Consider the following 21,341-nt stretch of genomic DNA (forward strand, 5'->3'; position numbering starts at 1 on the left):
CTTCTCCGTCCAGCTCGTTGGCTACAAAGTACTGGTCTAACCGTTCGACATAGGCTTCCCAGTCCTCACCCTCCGAGAACTTCTCCAGGATGCTCACAGTTTGCTGCATCTTTGCGTTGGACTCGTATATTCGTCGCCAGTTATTGTGTTCCTAACACAGATGAGACTGCACACAGGGAGGTTAAAGTAACAGTGACCTCAGTCTTTATTAAGACACTCCAGAGTGAGGAACAGGCCTTAGGGGCCGGCTTATATACAGTGCTCCCAAGGGATGCTGGGATCCCTTGGGACTTCAGGGGATGCGCTCCCTGGTGGTGGAACATGGGAGTGCATGCTTTACAGATACACAACAAGCACCACAGCCAATAACATGACTGTGGGAGGAGTAACGCACTGCCCCATCACTACCACCGACTTTTTCTTCACGACCCGAGAAGAGATTAATATTCAGGGACATATTACATACCCAGAATTAAAAGAAGAAACTGTCAGTGGAACGGTAGTAGACACTGTAAAGCCAGGGTACAAGGGCTTCAAAGAGTCTCAGTGAAAACCCATTCCCAAACTAAGTGAGGAACAAACAGTGTTGGAGAAGAGTGTCTGTGAGCAACGATAAAATACATCATCCTGATGAAAAAGATTGTTAAGCTGCAAAAGACACAAAGAAAGTGTTGGCCAATGGAATTTTGGACTTAATGTTCATGTACATCCTTGGATAAGAATTATGTCACATGTATTAGTGATATTGCAGATGTTGGTTATACTTATGTTACTGTTTGAATGGTGCTTTAGATGTAGGAGGAGAAGGATGAAAGAACTGGTAAAAGCCGTTCAGAAATATGAAACAAAGCCTTTGCTGAAAGTAAGTAACAGGGGAGACAAACCAAACCAACACGAATACCTGATATGAGTCGTGAGTGTCCCAATCCTATCACCTGATCAATGAAATCGGGACGGGAGACACACAAGTCGAGTAAGGTAAAAGAATTGGTCATGGTGGACTAATAGATTAATCATATGACCAAAGTAGGGATTGAAGCGGGAATTAAAGAGTTAAACACGTTTTAGATTAGGAAGGCAAAAACACAATTTGCTGATGTGGTGAAATTAGCAGGCGCAACTGTAGACAATGGTGCAATTTCGGTTGTTATTCAGAACTAAGAAATAGATTCCTGTTAGTGGCAGGAGGCAGGATACAGGATACATATGTTCATACCCAAGGAGGATGTGAAACAATTAACAAAGCTGAAATTGAACAATCTGTAACAAAGCGAAAAAAAATTGTCATGTGGAAGAAAGACTGACCAATGATGATGTAAATGATGACTTTTCAAAGAATTCTGTATAAAAGAAGCAGCTCCTGAAGTTTTAGATGAGAATGGTTGGGAAGGCATCCAGTTAAGGAACTGGTGTAGACTGTGTCTCCCTTGATCAAGCAATTAAACAATTCTTTTCTCCACAACAGCCTGTGTTGAGTGTCTTTGTCATACTCCACATCACTAATAATAGATTCTAACATTTTATGTACTACTGATGTTAGGCTAACTGGCCTATAGATCCCTATTTTTTCTCTTCCTTCTTTCTTAAATAGCAGGGTTATGTTTGCTACCTTCCAACCTTTGGGGACTGTACTAGAATCTAGGGAGTTCTGGAAGATTAATACCAAGGCAGAATGAATGGTCTCAACCTTAGTTCAACGATGTCTATGATCTGCTGCACTTGTAGTTGGAGGAGAGGATGGAAGGGGCAAGGGTGAAGGTTTTAAGCAGACAATTAGTAGTGACGCAAAGAAGACAGTGGTTTCTGGAGCATTCAGTGTTTTTGGCAGAGGAGGTTGAGGCCCGATAGTTTTGATATGGTCCAGCAAGATCTGTGTACCAGGTTTGCTCAAGTCTGCAGCTTTTGGACTTCAGGCATTCAGTCGGTGAAGATTCAGTAAGGGACAAGGTGGCTCCATCTGTCATCCAAGTATGTCAAAGCTACAATGTCAATACAGTCATCCACAATAAGGTTATGAATAGCAAGGGCATTGTTCATGAGTGAATGAACATTTTAGAGGGAAATTCAGAGAGTGACAGTGATTGATCACTGGCAGAGATGAAGGGCACAGTGGTTGGTAGAATGAGCAGAACAGGAAGGAGATTTGCTCCAGCGGGTGTGCTGGTTGGAAGGTTGGCAAGAGAGGAAGATGGGATAGTTGGGAGTGCTGGTCATAAGGAGGTTATCCCAATGGAGCCTTCAGACAATTCTAAGAGAGCCACAGAGTGTGGCTGTGGGCTTATTCAGACATTTGTGCCTGAAATGGTGGGAAAAAAATGAAAGGTGACATTCTTTTGTGACAGGAAGGATAGAAGACAGAACAGAAAGGCTTGAGAGGGGTCAAAAGAAAACAAGAAAGAAATAATAGGCTGTCAAAATGTGCATGTGAATGAACAGAGTTGACACAGAATGAACATTTTAAATATGTATGTACCAACATTCCCTCCAAGCTGTCTGTCCATGCAGTTTTTCCAATGTTAAATGTCGCGCATCCGCGAAACTGTGAATGGGTCACGCAAACCCTTAAAGGGGCCGCACACCCAAAATAAAATTAGGTGGAACATTGGTATGTACCTAATATCTGTGAATTAGCCACTCATTAAAAATACACAAATGCAATAATTTTACAGTCGTGCACTTCTTTGATTTTGATGAATTCTGATGCTGACAATCCAAGTTTCTGTGTGAACTTATGCATTTGTCCATAGATATTGATCACTAAGTTTTGCTATTGGGAAACTCAATCACCAGACCTGCAACCTCCTATTAATGGATAAACTGTACAAAAACAACTCAGCACTAATATTGATTTGCTTACTTCCTCCTTCACAATGTCTCCCTCCTCCATCCCTGCCTTACTCTTAATGTTTTCATCAGTTCCAGATTTGGGGACTGAATTTGCCCCATGCTGGGAATGTAGCACATAATTCGAATCCGCTGAAAGTTTTGTGCCGGGGCTACAACTGCATTCGCCTCTTTAAAGAAAAAAAATGTTGAGGGCAGTAACCGGGCATTCTTGTGGCGCTCGCACATTCAGCACTGCGCCGCGCGACGTTCAGTGCTGTGCTCCGTACATCAGCGCGGCGCTGATGATGTCAGCACATCGCTGATTTGTCGCATCATGCCGTCGCATCGCAACTTCCGTCCCTTTCTCTTAAAGGGGAGAGCAACTGCGATCTTAGCAGCAATTTCAGTGCTGCCCACTGGGCCATCAGGGTGGGTGTTTCCCGGGCCAGTGGCCCGGCACCCAAGAGGGGTGCTGGGTTGCATGTTGGTGACCAGGCCACATTAGCGGCCGCCATTGTCGGGCCGATTAAAAAGTCGGCTGACATAAAAAAGATGGCGACTGCCACGCTACCACCTCCCCTTCAAGGAAAGCCGGGGCGCCACAGCCAGCACAGCTTCTTGCATGGAGAAGCTGTCATTGGCATCGCCCCACGCTGAAGGGCACAAAGGGTCGGCGCGGGATGATAAGGGGTCAGCGCACACGGCAATGACATCATTGCCATGCGTGTGCTGCAGCGCAAACCACATTTCACCAGCGGAGTCCTGGGGGCGTATCCGCTCGGCGCAATGTGTCTGCCGCACCCGCGTGCCAACTCATTAGCGCACCGTTATTGCTGGCCGGCGGCGCAGACTAGCACTGCACAAAGGGGCAAATTCATCCCCTTGATTTCTCTAATGTCCTCCCTGCTGTCCTGCTGACGTCCGCTCTCCATAAACTAGAACTCATCCATAACTCTGCATCCAGCACCTTGGTCCTACTTGCCCAATACCTTGTTCATAGAATCATAGAAATTTACAGCACGGAAAGGGCCATTTTGGCCCATTGTGTCCGCGCCGGCCGACCAAGAGGTATCCAGCCTAATCCCACTTTCCACATCTTGGTCCGTAGCCCCTTCGGCCACGGCAACTCAAGTGCATGTCCAAGTATCTTTTAAATGTGGTGAGGGTTTCTGCCTCTACCACCCTTTCAGGCAGTGAATTCTAGACCCCCACCATCCTCTGGGTAAAGAAACTTCCCCTCATATCTCCTCTAAACCTCCCGCCAATTACTTTAAATCTATGCCCCCTGGTTGTTGATCCCTTTGCCACTCTATCCACTCTATCCAGGCCCCTCATAACTTTTTTGAACTACAATAGCCCCTCATCCACCAACCCCAGCCCACCCCTTTCCCTCAGCACTGAATTTGTTCTCACCTATAAGTCCTTTCACATCCTTGCCAATCATGCATCAGTATCTCATCCATGACCACTCCAGTCCTCTGATTCTGCCTTTCTGAGCATTCCTCTATCCCTCTCCTTCATGAGCAGTAGAGCCTTCAGTCATCTTGGCTCTATTCTGTGGAACTTTCTTCCTAAATCATCCATCTCTTTATATCTTTTTGTCCACCTTCCCAAAACATATTTATTCAACCAAGATCTTGGTCACCAGTGTTACTCCGCTCTATAATCAGTATCATCAGTAAACAGCCATTCACACAGTTTTCTCTCCCTAGTTTCGCTGATCTTCTGTCAAAGTTACAGACAAAGAGCAGGAGAACCTCATGGAAATTCTTCTGCATAACGATTTAAATCAAATAATGTCTTCAAAAATACATTAAAATCTGTGTGTAGATTTTTTTCCCTCTTATTAATTGCCGATGTGAGGCTTCTACAATGCTTAATTACACCAAAACCTCAATACTTGCTGCTTGCTTTTATTTAAGTTGAATTATTTACCTGTAGTACAACAGATTGCCACTCTGATTCTGTGCAACTTCATGGTAAACTGTAAACTTGAATCAACAGTTCCAACTCTTAGGCCGCGATTTCGCCTAACTCAGTGGGTCCGTCGCGGGCGATGTCGGTGGTGGGTCCCAACCCGCAGTGTAAAATGATTTCCCCCTGATTGGGCGTGTTTGCTGGCCAATTGAAGGAAGCGGGTCTGATGACGTAATTTGATGACGCATCATCAGACGGTTTCCTTAAAGGGACCATGCGCAAATTAATTTTTATAGTTGTGCTGACAGTGTTCCACAGCATTGAGGTGCCGCAAACACTGACATGTACTGCACAGAGGTGCACAGCTGCACCCAGTTCTCCCATGACTCCCTCTATATGCTTATATAGGTAGTCGCAGCATGCAGGGAGGGTCTCTTCCCTTTCAATGGGCGGAAGTGACCTCCCCAGGAGACCAACACAGCCTGGTTGTACATTGCACAGGAGGGCACAAGCAGGGATGCCATCAGGAGGACCAGGCTGCAGTGATCTTAGTAGACCACGAAACGTTACTACAAAGCCACACTCAACCTCATCCTGCTGTGCCACTCATCACATCCCCATCACTCTGCCCTCCCTACACTATGCCTGCCCATCCTTACACCAACTCATCACATCCCCATCGCTCTGCCTTCCCTACACTATGCCTGCACATCCTTACACCAACTCATCACATCCCCATCGCTCTGCCTTCCCTACACTATGCCTGCCCATCCTTACACCAACTCATCACATCCCCATCACTCTGCCTTCCCTACACTATGCCTGCCCATCCTTACACCAACTCATCACATCCCCATCACTCTGCCTTCCCTACACTATGCCTGCCCATCCTTACACCAACTCATCACATCCCCATCACTCTGCCTTCCCTACACTATGCCTGCCCATCCTTACACCAACTCATCACATCCCCATCGCTCTGCCTTCCCTACACTATGCCTGCCCATCCTTACACCAACTCATCACATCCCCATCGCTCTGCCTTCCCTACACTATGCCTGCCCATCCTTACACCAACTCATCACATCCCCATCACTCTGCCTTCCCTACACTATGCCTGCCCATCCTTACACCAACTCATCACATCCCCATCACTTTGCCTTCCCTACACTATGCCTGCCCATCCTTACACCAACTCATCACATCCCCATCACTCTGCCTTCCCTACACTATGCCTGCCCATCCTTACACCAACTCATCACATCCCCATCGCTCTGCCTTCCCTACACTATGCCTGCCCATCCTTACACCAACTCATCACATCCCCATCGCTCTGCCTTCCCTACACTATGCCTGCCCATCCTTACACCAACTCATCGCATCCCCATCGCTCTGCCTTCCCTACACTATGCCTGCACATCCTTACTCACACCAACTTACCTTGCATTTCCATCCAGCTCTCTCTATCTATATTATCACTTCGCCATCTCACTAGCCACCCCCAACTAACCATACACAAGGGTAGGCGATTGAGTGTTTTATGCAATGTTCATCTAAAGTTTCTGTTAATGTGTTGTCAAACATTGAAATCTTTATTTTGAACACTTTGCGTTCTTGGGCAGATTTGTGTGCACCTTTGGAAGTGGCTTAGTGAGTTGCAGTGAATTGTGAGACATAACAGTACCCTCTGTAATGGTGATAGAAACATAGAAACATAGAAAGTAGGCGCAGGAGTAGGCCATTTGGCCCTTCAAGCCTGCACCACCATTCAATATGATCATGGCAGATCATTTTTGCAAATTTAGTACCCCATTCCTGCTTTCTCTCCATACCCCTTGATTCCTTTAGCCGTAAGGGCCACATCGAACTCCCTTTTAAATATATCTAACAAAATGGCCTCAACAACTTTCTGTGGTAGAGAATTCTCTGCGTGAAGAAATTTCTCCTCATCTCGGTCCTAAATGGCTGACCCCTTATCCTTAGGCTGAGTTCTGGACTTCCCCAACATCGGGAACATTCTTCCTGCATCTAACCTGTCCAATCCCGTCAGAATTTTATATGTTTTGAAAGATCCGCTCTCATTCTTCTAAATTCCAGTGAATATAAGCCTAGTCGATTCAGTCTTTCTTCATATGTCAGTCCTGCCATCCTGGAAATCAGTCTGGTGAACATTCGCTGCTTTCCCTCAATAGCAAGAATGTCCTTCCTCAGATTAGGAGACCAAAACTGTACACAATATTCAAGGCTCTGTACAAATGTAGTAAGACCTCCCTGCTCCTATACTCAAATCCTCTCGCTATGAAGGCCAACATGCCATTTGCCTTCTTCACTGCCTGCTGTACCTGAATGCCAACCTTCAATGACTGATGTACCATGACATCCAGGTCTTGTTGCACCTCCCCTTTTCCTAATCTGTCACCATTCAGATAATAATCTGCCTTCCTGTTTTTGCCACCAAAGTGGATAACCTCACATTTATCTACATTATACTGCATCTGCCATGCATTTGCCCACTCACCTAACCTGTCCAAGTCACTCTGCAGCCTCTTAGCATCCTCCTCACAGCTCACACTACCATCCAACTTAGTGTCATCTGCAAACTTGGAGATATTACATTCAATTCCTTCGTCTAAATCATTAATGTATATTGTAAATAACTGGGGTCCCAGCACTGAACCTTGCGGTACCCCATTAGTCAATGCCTGCCATTCTAAAAATGACCCGTTTATTCCTATTCTTTGCTTCCTGTCTGCCAACCAGTTCTCTATCCACATCAATACATTACCCCCATACCATGTGCTTTAATTTTGCACACTAATCTCTTGTGTGGGACCTTGTCAAAAGTCTTTTGAATGTTCAAATACACCACATCCACTGGTTCTCCCTTGTCCACTCTACTAGTTACATTCTCAAAAAATTCTGGAAGATTTGTCAAACATGATTTCCCTTTCATAAGTCCATGCTGACTTGGACCGATCCTGTCAATGCTTTCCAAATGCACTGCTATTACATCTTTAATAATTGATTCCAACATTTTCCCCACTACTGATGTCAGGCTAACCGGTCTATAATTCCCTGTTTTCTCTCTCCTTCCTCTTTTAAAAAGTGGGGTTACATTAGCTACCCTCCAATCCATAGGAACTGATCCAGAGTCTATAGACTTTTGGAAAAGGACCACCAATGCATCCACTATTTCTAGGGCCACTTCCTTAAGTACCCTGGGATGCAGACTATCAGGCCCTGTGGATTTATCGGCGTTCAGTCCCATCAACTTTCCTAACACAATTTCCTGACTTATAAGGATTTCCTTCAGTTCTTCCTTCTCACTAGACCCTCAGTTCCCTATTATTTCCGGAAGGTTATTTGTGTCTTACTTAGTGAAGACAGAACCAAAGTATTTGTTCAATTGGTCTGCCATTTCTTTGTTCCCCATTATAAATTCACCTGATTCTGACTGCAAGGGACCTACATTTGTCTTTACTAATATTTTTCTCTTCACATATTTATAGAAGCTTTTGCAGTCTGTTTTTATGTTCCCTGCAAGCTTACTCTCATACTCTATTTTCCTCCTGCTAATTAAACCTTTTGTCCTCCTCTGCTGAATTCTAAATTTCTCCCAGATCCCAGGTTCGCTGCTTTCAGTGCTGGGCTGCTGGGCCGCAGGATTCAATGCTGGGAGCCCAGCTATTTACAATATACATCAATGATTTAGATTAAGGAATTGAATGTAATATCTCCAAGTTTGCAGATGACACTAAGCTGGGTGGCAGTGTGAGCTGTGAGGAGGATGCTAAGAGGCTGCAGGGTGACTTGGACAGGTTAGGTGAGTTCGCAAATGCATGACAGATGCAGTATAATGTGGATAAATGTGAGGTTATCCACTTTGGTGGCAAAAACAGGAAGACAGAATATTATCTGAATGGTGACAGATTAAGAAAAGGGGAGGTGCAACAAGACCTGGGTATCATGGTACATCAGTCATTGAAAGTTGGAATGCAGGTACAGCAGGCGGCGAAGAAGGCAAGTGGCATGTTGGCCTTCGTAGCAAGGGGATTTGAGTATAGGAGCAGAAAGGTCTTACTGCAGTTGTACAGAGCCTTGGTGAGGCCACACCGGAAATATTGTGTTCAGTTTTGGTCTCCTAAGCTGAGGAAGGACATTCTTGCTATTGAGGGAGTACAGCGAAGGTTCACCAGAATGATTCCCGGGATGGTAGGACTGACATATGAGGAGAGGCTGGATCAACTGGGCTTGTATCCAGTGGAGTTTAGAAGAATGAGAGAGGATCTCATAGACACATATAAAATTCTGACAGGTTTGGACAGGTTAGAGGCAGGAAGAATGTTCCCGTTGCTGGGGAGTTCCAGAACCAGGGGTCACAGTCTAAGAATAAGGGGTAAGCCATTTAGGACTGAGATGAGGAGAAACTTCTTTACTCAGAGAGTGATTAACCTGTGGAATTCTCTACCACAGAAAGTTGTTGAGGCCAGTTCGTTAAATATATTCAAAAGGAATTAGATATGGCCCTTACGGCCAAAGGCATTAAGGAGTATGGAGAGAAAGCATGAAAGGGGTACTGAGGTTGAATGACCAGCCATGATCTTATTGAAAGGTGGTGCAGGCTCGAAAGGCCGAATGGCCTGCTCCTGCACCTAATTTCTATGTTTCTATGTTTTTTCTGGCCAATTTATATGCCTCTTCCTTGGATTTAACACTATCCCGAATTTCTCTTGTTAGCCACGGTTGAGCCACCTTTCCCGTTTTATTTTTACGCCAGACAGGGACATACAATTGTTGAAGTTCATCCATGTGATCTTTAAATATCTGCCATTGCTTATCCACCATCAACCTTTTAAGTATCATTCGCCAGTCTATCCTAGCCAATTCACGTCTCATACCATCGAAGTTTCCTTTCCCTAAGTTCAGGATCCTAGTATCTGAATTAACTGTGTCACTCTCCATCTTAATGAAGAATTCTACCATATTATGGTCACTCTTCCCCCAAGGGATTTCGCACAACAAGATTGCTAATTAATCGTCTCTCTTTACACAACACCCAGTCTAGAATGGCCAGCTCTCTAGTTTGTTCCTTGACGTATTGGTCTGGAAAACCATCCCTAAAACACTCCAGAAAATCCTCCTCCACCGTATTGCTACCAGTTTGGTTAGCCCAATATAAATGCAGATTAAAGTCACCCATGATAACTGGTGTACCTTTATAGCACGCATCACTAATTTCCTGTTTGATGCCATCCCCAACCTCACTACTACTGTTTGCTGGTCTGTACACAACTCCCAGTAGCATTTTCTGCCCTTTGATGTTCCGCAGCTCTACCCATACAGATTCCACATCATCCAAGCTAATGTCCTTCCTTACTATTGTGTTAATCTCCTCTTTAACCAGCAATGCTACCCCACCTCCTTTTCCTTTCTATCTATCCTTCCTGAATATTGAATACCCCTGGATGTTGAGTTCCCAGCCTTGGTCAACCTGAGCCATGTCTCTGTAATCCCTATTACATCATATCCGTTAACAGCTATCTGCGCAGTTAATTCATCCACCTTATTAAGAATGCTCCTCGCATTGAGACACAGAGCCTTCAGGCTTGTTTTTTTAACACTCTTTGTCCTTTTAGAATTATGATGAAATGTGGCCCTTTTTGATTTTTGCCTTTGATTTCTCTGTCCTCCACTTTTCCTTATCTCCTTTCTATCTTTTGTTTCTGCTCCCATTTTACTTCCCTCTGTTTCCCTGCATAGATTCTCATCTTAGTTTAAACCCTCCCCAACAGCACTAGCAAACACTCACCCTCGGACATTGGTTCCGGTCCTGCCCAGGTGCAGACCGTCTGGTTTGTACTGGTCCCACCTCCCCTAGAACCGGTTCCAATGTCCCAGAAATATGAATCCTTCCCTCTTGCACTGCTCCTCAAGCCATGTATTCATCTTAACTATCCTGCTATTTCTACTCTGACGAGCATGTGGCACTGGTAGCAATCCTGAGATTACTACCTTTGAAGTCCTACATTTTAATTTAACTCCTAGCTCCCTAAATTCAGCTTCGGGCCTCATCCCATTTTTAATCTATATCTTTGATACCTATATGCACCACGACAACTGGCTTTTTGCCCTCCCCCTCCAGAATGCCCTGCAGCTGCTCCAAGACATCCTTGACCCTTGCACCAGGGAGGCAGCATACCATCCTGGAGTCTCGATTGCAGCCTCAGAAGCACCTATCTATTTCCCTTACAATAGAATTCTCTACCACTATAGCTCTCCCATACTTTTTCCTGCCCTCCTATGCAGCAGAGGCATCCATGATGCCATGAACTTGGCTGCTGCTGCTGTCACCTCCCCCAACAGTCCCAAAACGGTATTATCTATTTTGGAGGGAGATGACCGCAGAGAGCCCTGCACTACCTTCCTTCCACTGCTCTGCCTGATGGTCACCCATTCCCTATCTGGCTGTGTAACCTTTACCTGCGGTGTGACCAACTCACTAAATGTGCTATTCACGACATCCTCAGCATTGCGGATGCTCCAGAGTGAGTCCATGCGCAGCTCCAGTACTGCAATTCGGTCTGTCACGAGCTGCAGCTGGACACACTTCCTGCATACATAGTTGTAAGGACACTGGAAGCGTCCCTGACTTCCCACATGGCACAGGAGGGCATGACACGGGTCTGGGCTCTCCTGCCATGATTTAACTCTTAAATTAACTTAATTTGGCAACAATGCCAAAGGTTACCTACTGATAAGAAAATAAAAAGATGAGTGTGAAAGGAATGGCTTGGGCATTGTAGGGATGCTTTATGCTATTGGTGTGGGGTGGTGCCAACCTAACGCATTATATGGCAGCCAAAGGGGTGTACAGCATCAAGTGAAGTAAATTTGGCTATGGTGAGGCCTGGTCTCCCGGGCAGCTATGTGGTCGGGTGCTGATGCCCTGTATCCTGTGCAGCATCAGTTGATTGCGGAGATGGTTGGTGTTGTTGTTGGTGCATCTAGTACGCCTGCAGCTGCTGGTGTTGGGGATGATCGTGGTGGGATTCTGAGGACCAAGTTGAGATAGTTACAAGGTCTCCGATGTTGATATAATAGATGGCAGGTGAACTTGAGGTGACAGTAGCAATCTGTCAATGGTGAGAGAGGTTGTTCCAATGAGGTGACGCTGGATACCGAGTTTGCTCCAAACACTTGCAAGTCTAAAGCTCGATCTGTGTTCCAAATGCAGTAAACAAATCTTCTGCGCTTGGAAAATGAACAGCCATGAGATGGGAGCTTTTATAGCACATTTGCAGCTGTCAAGTAATAAGATGATTCCATAGTGGTTTATGCTGGGTATCATTCTTGTGTCCCACCTCTGAGTCTTTGCCAAAGCCTTTATATTACTCATGATGTGAGGGGACCAGAACCAAGCACAATGTGGCTGGAATCATGGAGAGTATCTGCTTAATTATGGTGCAAGAGGCAATTCGCGTTTAATTGATTTACGCCGAAATATCGCAGCATGCAAATTTGTGGCACTTCAGACTTATTTCTGACAAACCCCCCACTTTGCTCATTAACATAGCTCTACCCTCCATGCAAATTATTAGTTTGAACCAAGGTGTCATATTTGACCCTGAAATGAGCTTCCGGCCACATATCCGCGGCATAACTAAAACCGCCTATTTCCACCTCTGTAACTTTGCCCATCTCTGCCCCTGTCTCAGCTCATCTGCTGCTGAAACCCTCATCTACGCCTTTGTTACCTCGAGACTTGACTACACCAACGCACTCCAGGTTGGCCTGTCACATTCTACCCTACGTAAACTTGAGGTCATCCAAAACTCAGCAGCTCGTCTCCTAACTCGCAACAAGTCCCTTTCACCCATCACTTTTGTGCTTGCTTACCTACATTGGCTCCCAGTTAAGCAACACCTTGATTTCAAAATTCTCATCCTTGTTTACAAATCCCTCTATGGTTTCGCTCCTCCCTACCTCTGTAATCTCCTTCAGCCTCACAACTCCCTGAGATATCTGTGCTCCTCAAATTCTGCCCTCGAGCATCCCTGATTATCAACCATCAGTGGCCATGCCTTCAGCTGCCTGGGCCCTAAGCTCTGGAACTCCGTTCCTAAACCTCACCGCCTCTCTACCTCTCTTTCCTCCTTTCAGACGCTCCTTAAAATCTACCTGTTCGATTAAGCTTTTTGTCATCTGCTGTCATTTCTTCTAATGTGGCTCGGTGTCAAATTTATCTTTTTTATCTTGTAGCACTCATGTGAAGCGCCTTGGGATGTTTTACTACGTTAAAGGCTCTATATAAATACAAGTTGTTGTTCTTGTACCAGTAATACAACTTACTTTGACCACAAGGTATCCAGTTAAGAACGCACCACCAGATGTTGAACATTGTTGCATGGTGATATACATGAAGAAATGTAACTTGACTGTTCTTCTTCCGTAAGACAAAAAATATTGTGTCCATAAATTCAATTGCTTTAGAAAAGTAGTACCACCACAGCACCTTAGCCACCTGTAAAATGAATATGAACATACTTAGGCCCCGCTGTGCCAAGATACACACATCAATAATTATCTGAACAAACTGTTAATTTACTGAAGTTTGATATGGTCAATTTTTTCACATGCTACTGCCAGCTTGTTAACCATTGCGATAATTAAACATCAGTGAAAAGAGTCAGCTCAAATTATAATCATAGGGAAACCAAAGACCATAAAATCATAGTGCTATAAATTCATTATAGCCAAATAATGGGCAGAGTTTAGACTAATAATGGTTAAGTAGCACCAGTTTAAAGTCGTCTAGACTGCACGCAAAATTTGTCCTCACTCCTCATTAAAATTATTGCAGTCATGATTCTAGTCTAAAAACTCAAACTCATTGGTGTTACACTGATAAGATGGACCAATATCAGATGTAGTCTAAATGCAAGTAATGATTGCCATAGGCTTTTTCACTACTTAAAGGGGAGGTTCATTGATACTGCAGCACCTCATTCTCAGCATTGTTGGGTGTACAGTTGCCTCAACAACCAGAAGAAGGACAAAGAGAAAGAGCACTTATTTACAAATCCTGATAGCAGATCACCGCCCAAGGCAGAGAGCCTGGAGGTGTTCCGCTGAAGCTTTGGAGACACTGTTTTTTTGTGGTGGACAGAAGGCGGGCCTGTACCCATCAACTGGCAGGAGATCCTCACCAAAACTGCCGGACTATGTGGAGGGAGGTGGCCCAACAAGCCCCACTGTGATCCCCAGGACCCACACACAGTGTAGGAAGTAGTTTAACAAGCTCACATGGGTGGGCTGGGTGAATGAAGGCTTCAACAAATGCTACAGACTGCCATCCATACCACAAGCTTCACATACTGCTCAATGCGCCACACCCCAGCACTCACCCACCAACAATCTCTACCTCGCAACACTCACACCCACGCAATGCCTTGTACACAACAGCGATTCAACTATGGCATGCGCAAGGGTCATTAGTTATTAGAATTAATGTGATATGTGTGATATGTTTATACATTAATGGAGTTTGCACTATTTTGTGGTCTCTCTCATTTCACCTTTGTGCCCAGGAGGACGCTGTGATACGGCATGATACAGGGATGGTATGATGGGCAAGTGGTGAGCAAAAGGTATCTGGGGTTAAGTCAACCTGGTGTGAGGCTGGAGGTCTGTTTGGAAGAGGCGGCAGAGTTTTGTGACCACCACCTTGGTGATGTGGAGCCATCTAATACACTGCTCGTCATTTAATTGAAGGTAGGAGAGGTCTTGTTGGAATACCCTCGGAGGGTAAGGCCTCCTAGCAAGAGCACTGATGTCCCTCCTCATCCCTCTGCGCACATGTTTCCATATTTCTGTCTGCCTATACTCCCTCTGTCATAGATCCTGGAGGGTGAGGTGGCGTGTCAGTACAGCCCCTATTAATGTTGCCAAGTGTAGCAGTTTGAATCAATGAACAATAAATGTAACCACTTTGCACTTGCCAGCTGATATGAAAGCTTGACATTACTCATACAAACTGATCCACTGGCTGAAATTGTCAAGAAGCCACTGAAACTAACTTGCCCTGACAACTATGAGTCATTAATGCAGATGCCTTTAAATAATATCGCTGGAGCCGGCTTCCTACAGCTGTGTGCCTGCTCTCCCTGTTGCTGTCTGGTCAAGGCGCAAAGGTAAGTGACGACAATGAATTATTCAGATCGGGCACCCAGTGAGCATTGCACACTCACTGAGGTCACAATCTGCGTGGTGTTGAAGTCCCTGGCAGTACCTTGCACCGGTGGCCCAATGCTGTGCGGTGCTGGATTCACCTCGCCCCGGCGCTGCTACATCAGCACTCCGTTACCGTTCTCTGCAGGTGCTAATGGGTGGTGCTAATCTACCAAATTTTACCCCCTATGCCTTTATTTATAAAATCAAGGATCCCATATGCTTTTTTAACAACTTTAGCAATTTGTCCTGGCACCTTCAAAGATTTCTCAAAAGCCCGAGGAGGAATCAATCCTGAACGTCACTGTTTACATGAAGATACACAGGTAGTTACTACTGCCGAATAGTTAGAGGAGCAGTCAGTTCTGCTGTCAATCAGCTTGTGAAGAACACCTGATATCAAAAAATGAATAAAACTCCCAGAGCTAAAGAGAAGATTTCACTAACAGAATACTTTTAAAGATCAATCATTTACAAACATAAATCAGCTCTACTACAACTTGTTTGTGTATTTCAGTCTACTTTTGCTGCTTTTTAAAATGTTTTTGTACAAAGAGTGAGTGCTGTTGATATCGAGAGACCTGACTGGGTGGAGTCTCTGGCACCAACAATGTGAGGCAACTGGATTAGCATCAATGGACATGTTTACTAGAGCAAGTCACTTCAGCAATGATGCCATTTTAACCATCACTGAAGTTTGTGGATCACTGACCACATCTACTGTTAATTCAGTTTGTTAGACTCAGGCACTCTGAAAAGTTAACTTCACTCAAGGAAGTGAACACTCTTTATTCTTTAAAATTCCAGAGAACTGGATTGGAAAAGAGGATATTGGTTAACCGAGTTTCTGAATTGACATTTTCTAAAGAGAGTACACTGTGGTGGAGTGCAGCCTTCCAGACAACAATCATGAGGCAGACGGAAATCAAAACAAGTGATAGTGAGGAACTGTCTGGTATTAGGAAGCACCAGGTAGACTAGCAACACTTCCTGGAGGTTTACTCGGAACAAGCCCACTCCTACCAATGTGAGAGTAGAATTACGTTGCCAAGAGTGGTCTGCCAGCAATCCCAACCTACAATACTAGTTAACAGAAGTCTCCCACAATATAGTTAATATAATCGATCTCCTGTGGTGCATGCAAGAAGCTGAGACCAAATGTAGTCTTCTGAGGAAGCTGGTTTAGAGAGCAGAGGATAATTGGACTAGAGCACACAATCCCATTTTAAAGTCATACATTGAGACTTTATTTTTATATACATTACAAATTCCCATTTTCACATCTATAATAGAAACAGTCAACGTAAACTGGTCACACTGTTATTACATGCTTCCATCAGTGCAGCACCTGCAATGGCAGGCAAATGTAATTACAGAATGATAGATTTACACAGGTAATGTCCATTGTCAATTAGGACATAGGAATTTCGAATGGAAACGTTGATAGGAAGTATATGCAGATATAAGATTTGTAAGATGTTTGTATGTATTTGAAAAAAGAGGGCCCTCTCTCCTAAGGAATTTATACTTAGAACTTCCTGTCACTTTATACGTGTCTTTTAGAGTGGTGATAAATTATGGAGAAAGCAGTTTTGGGAACTTAAGAAAAGGACCAAAAGATCAAAATGCAACAGGGAAAAAGAAAATCGTGAGTGAAAATGCTGTGTATTATCTGTATTACATACAAATATGTAAAAAGGTGAGAAAAGACTATGCTGCCCATTTATTGATGCAACATCATGCATCACCCTCCACAACTGTAATGCTAGTTAGTAATGCTAACTGCTGGGGAGGCAAAACAGAGATAAACCTTGGGAATTGAAACTCTGGAATATTCTTCCTGCACTCGTTAGGCAATTACGCAAACTCCTGGGAGACCATGGTTATCCAAGATACATCACTAGGCAGAGTTAAATTAACTTCCACCCAGATCTACATTGGGAACATAAGGCTATCTTCTAGTACCAGAAGTGACCATCTTCATCCATTGAATGATACTAAAGATCATCAATTTCAAACCACTCCTACCTCTGACATCCCTGACTATCAAAAATGTATACATCACCATCTTAACATTTATAACCTTCTTCACTTCCACTGCCTGTAAAATTAATTGATAATTACAAATAGTCTTTAAACTCCATAGGGGAGGAGGAACTTAACACAATTACAATCATTAACTAGGTGGTACAAGGTAAGATAATGGGCCTAAAGGCAGATAAATCCCCTGGACCTGATGGCGTGCATCCAAGGGTCTTAAGAGAAGTAACGGCAAGGATTGTGGATGCATTGGTTGTAATTTACCAAAATTTCCTGGATTCTGGGGCGGTCCCAGCAGATTGGAAAACTGCAAATGTAATGCCCCTATTTAAAAAAGGAGGCAGACAAAAAGCAGGAAACTGTAGACCAGTTAGCCTAACATCTGTGATTGGGAAAATGTTGGAATCCATTATTAAACTAGCAGTAGCAAGACGTTTGGAAAAGCAAAATTCGGTCAGGCAGAGTCAGCATGGATTTATGAAGGGGAAGTCATGCTTGACAAATTTGCTGGAATTCTTTGAGGATGTAACGGACAGGGTGGATGAAGGGGAGCCCCAGTGGATGTGGTGTATTTGACTTCCAGAAGGCATTTGACAAGATGCCACATAAAAGGTTACTGCACAAGATAAAAGTTCACGGGGTTGGGGGCTATATATTAGCATGGATAGAGGATTGGCTAACAAACAGAAAACAGAGAGTCGGGATAAATGGTTCATTCTCGGGTTGGCAATCAGTAACTAGTGGTGTGCCGTAGGGATCAGTGCTGGGACCCCAACTATTTACAATCTATATTAACGACTTGGAAGAAGGGACCGAGCTTAACATAGCCAAGTTTGCTGACGATACAAAGATGGGAGGTAAAGCAATGTGTGAGGACACAAAAAATCTGCAAAAGGACATAGACTCAGTGAGTGGGCAATAATTTGGCGGATGGCGTATAATGTTGGAAAATGTGAGGTCATGCACTTTGGCAGAAAAAAATGAAAGAGCAAGTTATTATTTAAATGGAGAGAGATTGCAAAGTGCTGTAGTACAGCAGGACCTGGGGGTACTTGTGCAAGTAACACAAAAGGTTAGTATGCAGGTACAGCAAGTGATCATGAAGGCCAATGGAATCTTGGCCATTATCGCAAAGGGGATGGAGTATAAAAGTAGGGAAGTCTTGCTCCAGTTGTACAGGGTATTGGTGAAGCCACACCTGGAATACTGCGTGCAGTTTTGGTTTCCATATTTACGAAAGGATATACTGGCTTTGGAGGCAGTTCAGAAAAGGTTCACAAGGTTGATTCCGGAAATGAGGAGGTTGTCTTATGAGGAAAGGTTGAGTAGGTTGGACCTCTACTCATTGGAATTCAGAAGAATGAGAGGTGACCTTACCGAAACGTATAAGATTATGAGGGGGCTTGACAAGGTGAATGCAGAGAGGACATTTCCACTGATAGGGTAGACTAGAACTAGAGGGCAAAATCTTAGAATAGGGGGACCGCCCATTTAAAACTGAGATGAGGGGAAATTTCTTCTCTCAGAGGATTGTGGATTTGTGGAACTCACTGCCTCAGAGAGCTGTGGAAGCTGGGACATTGAATAAATTTAAGACAGAAATAGACAGTTTCTTAAACGATAAGGGAATAAGGGGTTATGGGGAGCGGGCAGGGAGGTGGACCTGAGTCCATGATCAAATCAGCCATGTTCGTATTGAATGGCGGAGCAGGCTCGAGGGGCCGTATGGCCTACTCCTGCTCCTATTTCTTATAATCTTATATTCCATGGTGGTAGTGTTCTAACATGTAGTGACTTGGACTGGTGGAGCACAGTGCCATCTTAAGAGGTGTTTCTGATCTCATTTGCTTGAGTCACAGAGGAGGAAAAATCAGATAAGGAATGTCACCTGACCTAAACTCACACACCTCCTCTTTACATGGAAACCTCCGGCTGATTACCACCTACCACCCTCCCTTAGCTAATGAATCAGTAATCCTCCATGTAGAACACCACTTGGAAGAAGCACTGAGGATCGCAAGGGCACAGAATGTACTCTGGATGGAGGACTACAATGTCCATCATCAAGAGTGGCTCGGTAGCACCAATACTGACAGAGCTGGCCGAGTCCTGAAAGACATAGCTGTCAGACTGGGCCTGCGGCAGGTGGTAAGAGAACCAAAATGAGAAAAAACCCTTCTTGACTTCATCCTCACCAATTTACCTGTTGCAGTTGCATCTTTCCATGACAGTATTGGTAGGAGTGATCACCACACAATCCTTATGGAGATGAAGTCCCATCTTCACAGTGAAGACACCCTCCATCGTGTTGTGTGGCACTACCATCGTGCTACGTGGGATAGATTCAGAACAGATCTACCAGCTCAAAACTGGGCATCCATGAGGTGCTGTGGGCGATCAGTAGCAGCAGAATTGAATTGCATCACAATCTGTAACCTCATGGCCCACCATGGGCCCAAGTTTCGGCCTCAGTTGCTCCTGATTTTTTGGAGCAACTGGTGTAGAACGGAGTAACTTAGAAATTCAAATTCTCGGCATTTAGTTTGCTCCAGTTCTAGTCAGTTAGAACAGTTTCACTTTGGAACAGAATTTTTTTTCAAAAGGGGGCGTGTCCGGCCACTTACGCCTGTTTTCAAAGTTTCGGCAGTGAAAACTTACTCCAAACTAACTTAGAATGGAGTAAGTGAAGATTTTTGTATGCTCGAAAAAACCTTGTCTACACTTTAGAAAATCAGGCGTAGGGAATAGGGGGGGCGGGGGGGGGGGGGGTTTAAAGGGAAGTTTACAAACGTTAAATACTTCAGTTTTACAAATAAAGAGCCATCATCAATAATAAATGATAAAAACATCAATAAATCAACCAATAAATCAATCAAAAAAAATTAATAAGAAATATATATTTTTTAAATCAATAAATAAAACATTTTCTACTTACTGACTGCAGCAGCGGGAGCTCTCCAACAGCGTGCTGGGATGCCCCGCTCCACCAGTGTGTCTATGTCAGTGTCTCTATCTCTCTGTCTGTCTGTCTGTGTGTGTGTATCACTCTCTGTCTGTCAGTGCCTGTGTTTCTGACAGCGAGGGGAGGGGGTTGGAGAGGGGTAGAGGGAGAGGGGGGGGCAGGGGGAGGGGAGGGGGAGGGATGGGGGAGAAGGGGGAGGGGGAGAGGAGAGGCGGAGAGAAGAGGGGGAGAGAATGGGGGGGAGGAGAAGGGGAAGGGGGAGGGGGAGGGGAAGGGGAGGAAGGGGAGGAGAAAGGGAAGGGAGGAGGAGAAGAGGGGAAGGGGGGGAGAAAAGGAGAAGTGGGGGGGGAGGCTGAACGGGCCGGGCCCAGCCGGGCCCAGGACTTCGGGCAAGGCCCGTCCCCCGCACCAGATTTACAGGTAGGTGGCATTGGGTCGGGTCGGGTCCGGGGTCCGGGGTCGGGAGCACGGGTTGGGTCGGGGGGAGCACGGGTCGGGGTCGGGAGCGCGGGTCAGGTCGGGGGGGCGGAGGGAGGTCGGTTCGGTTCGTGTCGGGGGCGGGCGGAGAGAGGTCAGGTTGGTTCGGGTCCGGTCCGGAGTGGGGGGGGGGTCGGGAGTGCGGGTCGGGTCTCGGGGGGGGTGGTGGGAGGTCGGTCGGTTCGGTTCGGGTCGGGGGAGGGGAAGTGCGGGTCGGGTCCAGTCCGGAGGGTCGGGTCCGATTGGGTCTGGGGGCCGGTGGCGGTGGGGGGGGGAAGCGGGAGTCGGGTCGGTGTCGTCGGGGTCGGGTCCGGTCCGGGGGCGGGGGGGGAAGCGGGAGTTGAGTCGGCCGGGAGGAAGCAGGAGCTGGGCGTGGGAGGCAGCCTTATGCACGCAGCCCCAGTGAGGCCATTCGGCTAGGGCTAGGTGCTGTGTGCTTCGGGCCCCTCCCACACAGTTTCGGGCGCCTGGAGCTACTGCACATGCGCGCCCACTGTAGTGCGCATGTGCAGAGGTCCTGGCACTGTTTTCAGCGCAGGGACCTGGCTCCGCCACCTACAGCTTGTGCTGTACCGCGCCCAACTCAAGAGGACCAGCAGGGAGCCGGAGAATCTGTAAGTTTTTTTTAGGTGCACTTTGTGGCATTAAAAACGGGCGTCCAGGTCAGGGCTGCGCCGTTCTAGGTGCGGCCCGAAACTTGGGCCCCATATTCCTCACTTTACCATTACCATCAAGTCAGGCGACCAACCCAGGTTCAATGAGGAGTGTAGAAGAGCATGCCAGGAGCAGCATCAGCCGTATCCAAAAATGAGGTTCCAACCTGCAGAAGCTGCAACACAGGACTACATATATGCTAAACAGCAGAAACAGCATGCTATAGGCAGAGCTAAGC

At 45.6% G+C, this 21,341-nt stretch overlaps 1 protein-coding gene across 1 annotated transcript in view; it reads right to left on the minus strand.

The window, feature by feature from the left end:
• elovl2 (ELOVL fatty acid elongase 2) overlaps nucleotides 1-21,341 on the minus strand; it is a 185,823-nt gene that overhangs the window by 51,316 nt on the left and 113,166 nt on the right. Inside the window, exon 4 of the mRNA XM_070880178.1 lies at nucleotides 13,093-13,264. Within this exon, the coding sequence (XP_070736279.1) occupies nucleotides 13,093-13,264 (172 nt within the window). The remainder of the gene's footprint in view (nucleotides 1-13,092; nucleotides 13,265-21,341) is intronic.

Source organism: Pristiophorus japonicus, chromosome 5 (genome assembly GCF_044704955.1).
Source record: "Pristiophorus japonicus isolate sPriJap1 chromosome 5, sPriJap1.hap1, whole genome shotgun sequence".
Lineage (NCBI taxonomy): Eukaryota > Metazoa > Chordata > Chondrichthyes > Pristiophoridae > Pristiophorus > Pristiophorus japonicus.